This window comes from Camellia sinensis, chromosome 12 (genome assembly GCF_055761805.1).
Source record: "Camellia sinensis isolate YWXY chromosome 12, ASM5576180v1, whole genome shotgun sequence".
Classification (NCBI taxonomy): domain Eukaryota; kingdom Viridiplantae; phylum Streptophyta; class Magnoliopsida; order Ericales; family Theaceae; genus Camellia; species Camellia sinensis.
This window is the reverse complement of record NC_138972.1, coordinates 121,644,772-121,657,933: the sequence shown is the minus strand read 5'-3', so window position 1 is coordinate 121,657,933 and position 13,162 is coordinate 121,644,772. Positions and strand designations below refer to the sequence as shown.

Genomic DNA, 13,162 nt, shown 5'->3' with positions numbered 1-13,162 from the left:
TGCCGATTTTATTTTTTCTTTAAAATTTCAGTGTTTTCCTTTCCACTTTTTTTTCCGAAAGTTTAAAAGAGTTCGGATTTTATTCCAAGGAATCAACCAAACGATCGTCCTTTAGCCAAATAACTTGTATAGGAACCAAATTTTTTTTCGAAATGACAGACTCGGTCATTACTTCCTTGTCTAACATTTCTCCACAAAATTAAGTTTCCCTCAAAGTCAGCGGCCCAAAGGTTTTTACCGGATGAAAAGAACTTTACATAATTTCATAACTCTATTCAAATTTTATTTTCAAAAAATTTCCAAAGAATTTTAGATCTTATTCCAAGAAATCAATCAAACAGTCACCTTATAATCAAATGTCTTCTAAGGAAATTCAAAATTTCACTTCAAAGTGAATGACTCGGTCATCACCTCCTCATCAACACTTTTCCATAAAATCAAATTCCCTCTAAAGTCAAAAACCTAAGGATTTCTGTCTGATAAAAAACTCTCCATAATTTCTAAAATTCTACACGGGTTTTCGTTCACAATTCTTTCCTCCCAAGGAGCTCTCGATCTTGTTCCAAGTATCTAATCAAACAATTGTCTCCTTAGTCAAATGTCTTTCTAGGGGATTTCGAATTTTATTCAAAATTAAAGATTTGGCCACCACTTCCTTATCTATCATTTTTCGTAAAACTCGAAATTCCCCCTAAAGCCAATGACTTAAAGATTCTTATTCGATCAAACACCTTCCATAATCTCCGAGGCTCAACTTAAGTTGGAAAGTTCCTTTTTTTTTAGAAGTTATTCATTAACAACATTTTTTTCGGGGATTTAAATTTTAAAAAGGCAATCATTCTTTTCTTTTTCCTCTTCTTCTTTGATCACTAAGTTAAGAACCCAAATTCAAACTAAAATTCTTAAAAATTGGGAAACCACCCCCCTAACTACTACCGATTACTCAAATCATGATCAAAATATGAATCACCGCCTAAATTGAACCCCCACAACCTTGTAACTGTATCATTGCCACCAAATAACTCGGATTGCCACAAAATGGCATCACTGCCACGTCAGACTCCCCAGACTTTGGGAATGAAATCACTGTCATTCTCGTTGTTAGATAGCTGGAATCAAATCAAATATAAAATCGTTTCCAAAATATCACATAAGCACATAATTTGCATTCATGCCTATTTGGGGGGTGGGGTTGCCCTTTTCTAATTTAGAACTCAGACCTAGGATTCACTAAATCATTCAAAGAGGCAATAATAAAATCCTAGAAAGGAGGGTATCCTGCCCTAGTTTGGAAGCTGCTAATGCTCTCTCCATGCAAAAGGAGAGGTAAGTTTGGTCAAGAAACGGCACAACAGTCGTTACAATCAATATACCACTCCTTCCACAAGGGAATGATCAAACAGTACTAGTAGCATGGCCTCCTGTTTGCCTTATTGACATAACATAACCCACGAATAGTGTCCGGGATACTATGCAACAAACCCGAGAATAGGTGAATGCAACCAGCCAATTTCGTTTAACAATTACCATTGGATCCCGAAGTCATCGTAATCACCCAGTGGGTGATACTTGCCCGACCAACGGAATTCTGACGAATTTAAAAGATTCCTACCAGAGTGATCAATCTAAACACTTGTCTTTCCATTACATATTGTTTCCCGAATTGTGCCCCAATTTATTTTCAAAAGTGCGTCATCAAATTTTAACTTCTATTTTTTTAAACATATTTTTTCAAAATAATGTGCCGATTTTATTTTTTCTTTAAAATTTCAGTGTTTTCCTTTCCACTTTTTTTTCCGAAAGTTTAAAAGAGTTCGGATTTTATTCCAAGGAATCAACCAAACGATCGTCCTTTAGCCAAATAACTTGTATAGGAACCAAATTTTTTTTCGAAATGACAGACTCGGTCATTACTTCCTTGTCTAACATTTCTCCACAAAATTAAGTTTCCCTCAAAGTCAGCGGCCCAAAGGTTTTTACCGGATGAAAAGAACTTTACATAATTTCATAACTCTATTCAAATTTTATTTTCAAAAAATTTCCAAAGAATTTTAGATCTTATTCCAAGAAATCAATCAAACAGTCACCTTATAATCAAATGTCTTCTAAGGAAATTCAAAATTTCACTTCAAAGTGAATGACTCGGTCATCACCTCCTCATCAACACTTTTCCATAAAATCAAATTCCCTCTAAAGTCAAAAACCTAAGGATTTCTGTCTGATAAAAAACTCTCCATAATTTCTAAAATTCTACACGGGTTTTCGTTCACAATTCTTTCCTCCCAAGGAGCTCTCGATCTTGTTCCAAGTATCTAATCAAACAATTGTCTCCTTAGTCAAATGTCTTTCTAGGGGATTTCGAATTTTATTCAAAATTAAAGATTTGGCCACCACTTCCTTATCTATCATTTTTCGTAAAACTCGAAATTCCCCCTAAAGCCAATGACTTAAAGATTCTTATTCGATCAAACACCTTCCATAATCTCCGAGGCTCAACTTAAGTTGGAAAGTTCCTTTTTTTTTAGAAGTTATTCATTAACAACATTTTTTTCGGGGATTTAAATTTTAAAAAGGCAATCATTCTTTTCTTTTTCCTCTTCTTCTTTGATCACTAAGTTAAGAACCCAAATTCAAACTAAAATTCTTAAAAATTGGGAAACCACCCCCTAACTACTACCGATTACTCAAATCATGATCAAAATATGAATCACCGCCTAAATTGAACCCCCACAACCTTGTAACTGTATCATTGCCACCAAATAACTCGGATTGCCACAAAATGGCATCACTGCCACGTCAGACTCCCCAGACTTTGGGAATGAAATCACTGTCATTCTCGTTGTTAGATAGCTGGAATCAAATCAAATATAAAATCGTTTCCAAAATATCACATAAGCACATAATTTGCATTCATGCCTATTTGGGGGGTGGGGTTGCCCTTTTCTAATTTAGAACTCAGACCTAGGATTCACTAAATCATTCAAAGAGGCAATAATAAAATCCTAGAAAGGAGGGTATCCTGCCCTAGTTTGGAAGCTGCTAATGCTCTCTCCATGCAGAAGGAGAGGTAAGTTTGGTCAAGAAACGGCACAACAGTCGTTACAATCAATATACCACTCCTTCCACAAGGGAATGATCAAACAGTACTAGTAGCATGGCCTCCTGTTTGCCTTATTGACATAACATAACCCACGAATAGTGTCCGGGATACTATGTAACAAACCCGAGAATAGGTGAATGCAACCAGCCAATTTCGTTTAACAATTACCATTGGATCCCGAAGTCATCGTAATCACCCAGTGGGTGATACTTGCCCGACCAACGGAATTCTGACGAATTTAAAAGATTCCTACCAGAGTGATCAATCTAAACACTTGTCTTTCCATTACATATTGTTTCCCGAAATGTGCCCCAATTTATTTTCAAAAGTGCGTCATCAAATTTTAACTTCTATTTTTTTAAACATATTTTTTCAAAATAAAGTGCCGATTTTATTTTTTCTTTAAAATTTCAATGTTTTCCTTTCCGCTTTTTTTTCCGAAAGTTTAAAAGAGTTCGGATTTTATTCCAAGGAATCAACCAAAACGATCGTCCTTTAGCGAAATATCTTGTACAGGAACCAAAATTTTATTCGAAATGATAGACTCGGTTATTACTTCCTTGTCTAACATTTCTCCACAAAATTAAGTTTCCCTCAAAGTCAGCGGCCCAAAGGTTTCTACCGGATGAAAAGAACTTTCCATAATTTCATAAATCTATTCAAATTTTATTTTCAAAAAATTTCCAAAGAATTTTAGATCTTATTCCAAGAAATCAATCAAACAGTCACCTTATAGTCAAATGTCTTCTAAGGAAATTCAAAATTTCACTTCAAAGTGAAAGACTCGGTCATCATCTCCTCCTCAACACTTTTCCATAAAATCAAATTCCCTCTAAAGTCAAAAACCTAAGGATTTCTGTCTGATCAAAAACTCTCCATAATTTCTAAAATTCTACACGGGTTTTCGATCACAAGTCTTTCCTCCCAAGGAGCTCTCGATCTTATTCCAAATATCTAATCAAACAATTGTCTCCTTAGTCAAATGTCTTTCTAAGGGATTTCGAATTTTATTCAAAATTGAAGATTTGGCCAACACTTCCTTAACTACCATTTTTCGTAAAACTCAAAATTCCCCCTAAAGCCAATGACTTAAAGATTCTTATTCGATCAAACACCTTCCATAATCTCCGAAGCTCTACTTAAGTTGGAAAGTTCCTTTTTTTTTTTTAGAAGTTATTCTTTAACAACAGGTTTACTCGGGGATTTAAATTTTAGAAAGGCAATCATTCTTTTCTTTTTCCTCTTCTTTTTTGATCACTAAGGTAAGAACATAAATTCAAACTAAAATTCCTAAAAATTGGGAAACCACCCCCCTACTAACTACCGATTACTCAAATCATGATCAAAATATGAATCACTGCCAGAATTGAACCCCCACATCCTAGTAACTACATCATTGCCCCCAAATAACTTGGATTACCACAGAATCAGCTCACTGCCACGTCAGACTCCCCAGACTTTGGGAATGAAATCCCTGTCTTTCTCGTTGTTAGATCGCTGGAATCAAATCAAATCAAATCAAATCGTTTCCAGAATATCACACATAAATTGCATTCATGCCTATTTGGGCGGTAGGGTTGCCCTGTCCTAATTTAGAACTCAGACATCAGATTCACTAAATCATTCAAAAAGCAATAATACAATCCTGGAAATGAGGGTATCCTGCCCTAGTTTGGAAGCTGCTAATGCTCTCTCCATGCTGAAGGAGAGGTAAGTTTGGTCAAGAAAGGGCACAACAGTCGTTAAAATCAATATACCACTCCTTCTACAAGGGAATCATCAAACAGTACTAGTAGCATAGCCTCCTGCTTGACTTGTTGACATAACATAACCTACGGATAGTGTCCGGGATACTATGCAACAAACCCGAGGATAGGTGAATGCAACCAGTCAATTTCGTTTAACAATTACCATTAGATCCCGAAGTCACCGTAATCACCCAGTGGGTGATACTTGCCTGACCAACGGAATTCTGACGAATTTAAAATATTCCTACCAGAGTAATCAATCTAAACACTTGTCTTTCCATTACATATTGTTTCCCGAAATGTGCCCTAATTTATTTTCAAAAGTGCGTCATCAAATTTCAACTTCTATTTTTTTAAACATATTTTTTCAAAATAAAGTGCCGTTTTTATTTTTTCTTTAAAATTTCAAGGTTTTCTTTCCACTTTTTTTTTCGAAAGTTTAAAAGACTTTGGATTTTATTCCAAGGAATCAACCAAACGATCGTCCTTTAGCCAAATATCTTGTACAGGAGCCAAACTTTTACTCGAAATGAGAGACTCGGTCATTACTTCCTTGTCTAACATTTCTCCACAAAATTAAGTTTCCCACAAAGTCAGCGGCCCAAAGGTTTCTACCGGATGAAAAGAACTTTCCCAAATTTCGTAACTCTATTCAAATTTAATTTTCAAAAAATTTTCAAAGAATTTTAGATCTTATTCCAATAAATCAATCAAACAGTCACCTTATAGTCAAATGTCTTCTAAGGAAATTCAAAATTTCACTTCAAAGTGAAAGACTCGGTCATCACCTCCTCATCAACACTTTTCCATAAAATCAAATTCCCTCTAAAGTCAAAAACCTAAGGATTTCTGTCTGATCAAAAACTCTCCATAATTTCTAAAATTCTACACGGGTTTTCGTTCACAATTCTTTCCTCCCAAGGAGCTCTCGATCTTATTCCAAGTATCTAATCAAACAATTATCTCCTTAGTCAAATGTCTTTCTAGGGGATTTTGAATTTTATTCAAAATTGAAGACTTGGCCACCACTTCCTTATCTACCATTTTTCGTAAAACTCGAAATTCCCCTTAAAGCCAATGACTTAAAGATTCTTATTCGATCAAACACCTTCCCTAATCTCCGAAGCTCTACTTAAGTTGGAAAGTTCCTTTTTTTTTTAGAAGTTATTCATTAACAACATGTTTTCTCGGGGATTTAAATTTTAAAAAGACAATCATTCTTTTCTTTTTCCTCTCCTTCTTTGATCACTAAGGTAAGAACCCAAATTCAAACTAAAATTCTTAAAAATTGGGAAACCACCCCCCTAATTACTACCGATTACTCAAATCATGATCAAAATATGAATCACTGCCTAAATTAAACCCCCACATCCTTGTAACTGCATCATTGCCCCCAAATAACTCGGATTGCCACAGAATCAAATCACTGCCACGTCAGACTCCCCAGACTTTGGGAATGAAATCACTGTCTTTCTCGTTGTTAGATAGCTGGAATCAAATCAAACATAACATCGTTTCCAAAATATCACAGAAGCGCATAATTTGCATTCATGCCTATTTGGGGGGCAGGGTTGCCCTGTCCTAATTTAGAACTCAGACCTAGGATTCACTAAATCATTCAAAGAGGCAATAATACAATCCTGGAAACGAGGGTATCCTGCCCTAGTTTGGAAGCTGCTAATGCTCTCTCCATGCAGAAGGAGAGGTATGTCTGGTCAAGAAAGGGCACAACAGTCGTTACAATCAATATACCACTCCTTCCACAAGGGAATGATCAAACAGTACTAGTAGCATAGCCTCCTGCGTGCCTTATTGACATAACATAACCCATGGATACTGTCCGGGATATTATGCAACAAACCCGAGGATAGGTGAATGCAACCAGTCAATTTCGTTTAACAATTACCATTGGATCCCGAACTCATCGTAATCACCCAGTGGGTGATACTTGCCCGACCAACAGAATTCTGACGAATTTAAAAGATTCCTACCAGAGTGATCAATCTAAACTCCTGTCTTTCAATTACATATTGTTTCCTGAAATGTGCCCCAATTTATTTTCAAAAGTGCGTCATCAAATTTCAACTTCTATTTTTTTAAACATATTTTTTCAAAATAAAGTGCCGTTTTTATTTTTTCTTTAAAATTTCAATGTTTTCCTTTCTACTTTTTTTTTCGAAAGTTTAAAAGAGTTCGGATTTTATTCCAAGGAATCAACCAAACGATCGTCCTTTAGCCAAATATCTTGTACAGGAACCAAAATTTTATTCGAAATGAGAGACTCGGTCATTACTTCCTTGTCTAACATTTCTCCACAAAATTAAGTTTCCCTCAAAGTCAGCGGCCCAAAGGTTTTTATAGGATGAAAAGAACTTTCCATAATTTCATAACTCTATTCAAATTTTATTTTCAAAAAATTTCCAAAGAATTTTAGATCTTATTCCAAGAAATCAATCAAACAGTCACCTTATAGTCAAATGTCTTCTAAGGAAATTCAAAATTTCACTTCAAAGTGAAAGACTCGGTCATCACTTCCTCATCAACACTTTTCCATAAAATCAAAATTCCCTCTAAAGTCAAAAACCTAAGGATTTCTGTCTAATCAAAAACTCTCCATAATTTCTAAAATTTTACACGGGTTTTCGTTCACAATTCTTTCCTCCCAAGGAGCTCTCGATCTTATTCCAAGTATCTAATCAAACAATTGTCTCCTTAGTCAAATATCTTTCTAGGGGATTTCGAATTTTATTCAAAATTGAAGATTTGGCCACCACTTCCTTATCTACCATTTTTCGTAAAACTCGAAATTCCCCCTAAAGCCAATGACTTAAAGATTCTTATTCGATCAAACACCTTCCATAATCTCTGAGGCTCTACTTAAGTGGGAAAGTTCCTTTTTTTTTTAGAAGTTATTCATTAACAACATGTTTTCTCGGGGATTTAAATTTTGAAAAGGCAATCATTCTTTTCTTTTTCCTCTTCTTCTTTGATCACTAAGGTAAGAACCCAAATTCAAACTAAAATTCTTAAAAAATGAGAAACCACCCCTCTAATTGCTACCGATTACTCAAATCATGATCAAAATATGAATCACTGCCTAAATTGAACCCCCACATCCTTGTAACTGCATCATTGCCCCCAAATAACTCGGATTGTCACAGAATGACATCACTGCCACGTCAGACTCCCCAGACTTTGGGAATGAAATCACTATCTTTCTCGTTGTTAGATAGCTGGAATCAAATCAAATATAAAATCGTTTCCAAAATATCACAGAAGCACATAATTTGCATTCATGCCTATTTGGGGGTAGGGTTGCCCTGTCCTAATTTAGAACTCAGACCTAGGATTCACTAAATCATTCAAAGAGGCAATAATACAATCTTGGAAATGGGGGTATCCTGCCCTAGTTTGGAAGCTGCTAATGCTCTCTCCATGCAGAAGGAGAGGTAAGTTTGGTCAAGAAAGGGCACAACAGTCATTACAATCAATATACCACTCCTTCCACAAGGGAATGATCAAACAGTACTAGTAACATAGCCTCCTGCTTGCCATATCGACATAACATAACCCATGAATAGTGTCCGGGATACTATGCAACAAACCCGAGGATAGGTGAATGCAACCAGTCAATTTCATTTGACAATTACCATTGGATCCCGAAGTCATCGTAATCACCCTGTGGGTGATACTTGCCCGACCAACGGAATTCTGACGAATTTAAAAGATTCCTACCAGAGTGATCAATCTAAACACTTGTCTTTCCATTACATATTGTTTCCCGAAATGTGCCCCAATTTATTTTCAAAAGTGCGTCATCAAATTTCAACTTCTATTTTTTTAAACATATTTTTTCAAAATGAAGTGCCGTTTTTATTTTATTTTTTTAAATTTCAATGTTTTCCTTTCCTCTTTTTTTTTCAAAAGTTTAAAAAGTTCGGATTTTATTCCAAGGAATCAACCAAACGATCGTCCTTTAGCCAAATATCTTGTACAGGAACCAAAATTTTATTCGAAATGAGAGACTCGGTCATTACTTCCTTGTCTAACATTTCTCCACAAAATTAAGTTTCCCTCAAAGTCAGCGGCCCAAAGGTGTTTACCGGATGAAAAGAACTTTCCATAATTTCAGAACTCTATTCAAATTTTATTTTCAAAAAATTTCCAAAGAATTTTAGATCTTATTCCAAGAAATCAATCAAACAGTCACCTTATAATCAAATGTCTTCTAAGGAAATTCAAAATTTCACTTCAAAGTGAAAGACTCGGTCATCACCTCCTTATCAACACTTTTCCATAAAATCAAATTCCCTCTAAAGTCAAAAACCTAAGGATTTCTGTCTAATCAAAAACTTTCCATAATTTCTAAAATTCTACACGGGTTTTCGTTCACAATTCTTTTCTCCCACGGAGCTCTCGATCTTATTCCAAGTATCTAATCAAACAATTGTCTCCTTAGTCAAATGTCTTTCTAGGGGATTTCAAATTTTATTCAAAATTGAAGATTTGGTCACCATTTCCTTATCTACCATTTTTCGTAAAAGTCGAAATTCTCCCTAAAGTCAATGACTTAAAGATTCTTATTCGATCAAACACCTTCCATAATCTCCGAGGCTCTACTTAAGTTTTAAAGTTACTTTTTTTTTTAATGTTATTCTTTAACAACTTCTTTTCTTGGGGATTTAAATTTTAAAAAGGCAATCATTCTTTTCTTTTTCCCCTTCTTCATTGATCACTAAGGAAAGAACCCAAATGCAGACTCAAATTCTTTAAAACTGGGAAATCACTCCCCTAATTTACTACTGATTACTCAAATCATGATAAAAATATGAATCACTGCCTAAATTGAACCCCCAAATCTTTGTGACTGCATCATTGCCCCCAAATAACTCGGATTGCCACAGAATCAAATCACTGCCACGTCAGACTCCCCAGACTTTGGGAATGAAATCACTGTCTTTCGCGTTGCTAGATCGCTGGATTCAAATCAAATCAAATCAAATCGTTTCCAAAATATCACATAAACACATAATTTGCATTCATGCCTATTTGGGGGTTAGGGTCGCCTTGTCCTAATTTAGAAGTTAGACCTAGGATTCACTAAATCATTCAAAGAGGCAATAATACAATCCTGGAAAGGAGGGTATCCTGCCCCAGTTTGAAAGCTGCTAATGCTCTCTCCATGCAAAAGGAGGTAAGTTTGGTCAGAAAAGGGCACATCTGTTGTTACTATCAATATATCACTCCTTCCACAAGGGAATGATCAAACAGTACTAGTAGCATAACCTCATGTTTGCCTTATTGACATAACATAACCCACGAATAGTGTCCAGGATACTATGCAACAAACCCAAGGATAGGTGAATGGAACCAGCCAATTTTGTATAACACTTAACATTGGATCTCGAAGTCATCGTCATCACCCACTGGGTGATAGTTGCCCGACCAAGGGAATTCTAACAAATTTAAAGGATTCCTACCAGAGTGATCAATCTAAACAATTGTCCTTCCATTACTTATTGTTTCCCGAAATGTGTCCCAATTTATTTTCAAAAGTGCGTCATCAAATTTCAACTTTTATTTTTTTTCAAAATAAAGTGCCATTTTTTTTATTTAAAATTTCAATGTTTCCCTTTCCATAATATTATTTGCAAATTTCAAATTGCAAACTGCTCTACATCAAATTTCTTATTTACATGATAAACATTCCAGATAGAGATTTGATGTAGGCTGGAAAAGAATCCAGTGGCTAGAGGTTCAGAAGGATCCTTAAAAATCTAGGATCAACCTGAAATCTAGTAAAATCTGATCTTTGTCATAAATCAGATTATTATTATTATTATTATTATTATTATTATTATTATTATTATTATTATTATTATTATTATTATTATTATTATTATTATTATTATTATTATCAACATAAGCTTGACTTTGTAAGCCGTGGGGATATAAAACAAGACCTAGAAATAAAAAAAAAAAGACGGTCAAAAGACAACATCATATCTAAAATTTTGTTCTCCAAAAAAGGCCTTCCAAATACTTTATTGCAGCAGAAGTTCAGATGTCTGTTGGGCCTAAAGTTACTCAACCTACAGGCCACTCTAATTAGCAATGACTTGGCCCCTAATTAAATCATGCAGACAATCAAGCTAAATCAAATAAACCTTTTACAGCTAACCTGTAAACCCAGCCCATGTATCCTAATAACTTTTGTAAACTCAAACCACCTCTCTTCCTCGCTCTCCCTCAAAACACAGTTAATCATATTAGATGGAGATAGTGTGTTTCAAATGGAATTGATGAAGACATAATTGATTTGATATGATTAAGATGACACATACAGATCTGTAAAACTTACATTCGAGTTACTTGGGACTGAGATTTTTGATTGGCCATAAAAGTAGCCAATTCCACCCAACAAACTCGCAACTGCAGCCTTACCAGTGGAGATGGACTCAGAATCAAGCTGAAAACAACATATCATAATATCAAAGCAGTTCATTTTATGCAAAATATAGATTTTGTACAATTGAATACAACTTAAACATAAAATGAAATGGCCACCGGGATTATTTGAACCGCTTGACATCTTATTTTGATAAGTTAAGTAAGATTCATTTAAAAAAGGCATCTACGGAATGCCATCCGTATACAAAAGAGGAGAAGAAAAAAAAAAACCTACACATCTTCATGTGTATCAAAAAGCTCTACAAAATTTAAGAGGTGGTCAAGAAAAGAGATCATAGGAATTGTATAATTTTCCTTAATCTTGATCACAAAATTTAAGAATTGGTCAAGCTCTCCCTAAGCCTCGAAAAAAAAGGGAGACGAGCATTGTTCTTTTCAAACTGAGAGCTGAAAAAGTCTCCTTAAGCCTATGAACTGGCTGAATAACTTTTATCAACATATTCATAATTTTAAGTTTAAACACAATGAGACCATCCAAATAATAATAATAAGAATAACAATAATAATAATAAAAACTGTATCTTAAGAATTGTGTAAAAAATGATGTATTATTGATTGATGAATTGATGTATATTACAAATGGTGAGGGGCTCCTTATATAGGAGATGTAGTGGAGTAGGTGGTAGTAGGTGGTAGTGGTAGGTGTGGAGTAGGTGGTGGTAGGTGTAGTAGGTGGAGTAGGTGATGGTAGGTTTTAACAGCCCCCCGCAAACTCAAGGGGGATAGGAACTAACCAACTTGAGTTTGGAGAGAGTAACAAAATAAGAAAATAATCTGAAAAATAAAAAATGGATAGGAGACACTGTATGGTCGTGTCAGACCGTTGTAGAAGACTGTATGGTTATGGCAGACCGATGTAGAAGACACTGGCTCGTGTTGGACCGATGTAGAAGACAGTTTATGGGGTCATGTCGGACCGTTGTAGCAGACAATGTTGTGACAGTTGTTGTGACAGTTTACGGAGTCTTGCTGGACCCTTGTAGAAACTAATCGGAATCATTGTCGGGACAGTTTACAGAGTCTTGTCGGACCCATGAAGGAGCTAACCGGAATCAATGTCGGGACAGTTTACTGAGTCTTGTCGGACCCATGAAGGAGCTAACCGGAATCAATGTCGGGACAGTTTACAGAGTCTTGTCGGACCCTTAAAAAGTCGCACCCTCAAAAGGTGTGCTCAATCTTTCAAAAGGCGTGCCATCAAAAGGCGCGCCCAAGTCATAAAAAGATGTGCCGGACATGATGGCGAGGCACGTCACCACATTGGCTTGCGCGCCCGTTTTGTCGTCTAGCGTCAAGTGGCGCGTGATGCGCGTGTCTGCCTCGGCTATTTAACCAAGACGGAGGCTGCGGCTGAGGCTGAGGCTGAGGCTGAGACAAAAAAACCTGCTAAAATCCTCTGAAAAACTCTTCCTTTTCTGAGAGAGATACGCTGTAACACTCTGTAACCAACCCTTCTCAGAAACATTTAGCAACCTATAACATGGCCTCGTCTTCCCATTCAGCTACCCAGAATATGGCCTCTTCGTCCCGTGGTCTGCTCACTCTCTTTCCCGACCTCAACGAGTCAACAAGAGAGATAACTGGTGCAGTGGCCAGTGAACCTCAACCAAGCGCCTCGGGTTTTGCTCCGTTGAACTTTCCGATGCGGTCGGTGGAGCAAAAAATGGCGGTGCAAACTGATATTGAGGCCAATCAGTATACTTTGAAGTCATGTGTGGAAACCATGACTGCGGTCACAAACTTGTCGCACCGGCTGCAGAGCAGGACAAATGAGGTGCAGCAGTTAAACGCCCAGCTGGCTCTGCTCCAACGCATGTATAAGGATGCGCGAGCAGAGATAAGT

The 13,162-nt window shown here is 36.2% G+C and overlaps 1 protein-coding gene across 7 annotated transcripts in view; it reads right to left on the bottom strand.

Annotated features, from left to right (window-relative positions):
• Nucleotides 1-13,162, bottom strand: part of LOC145804749 (mannosyl-oligosaccharide glucosidase GCS1-like) — a 29,213-nt gene that overhangs the window by 9,207 nt on the left and 6,844 nt on the right. For all 7 annotated transcript variants that reach the window (XM_082899749.1, XM_082899751.1, XM_082899750.1 and 4 more), the window contains exon 8: nucleotides 11,210-11,317. In XM_082899749.1, the coding sequence (XP_082755875.1) occupies nucleotides 11,313-11,317 (5 nt within the window). In that variant the 3' untranslated portion in view covers nucleotides 11,210-11,312. The remainder of the gene's footprint in view (nucleotides 1-11,209; nucleotides 11,318-13,162) is intronic.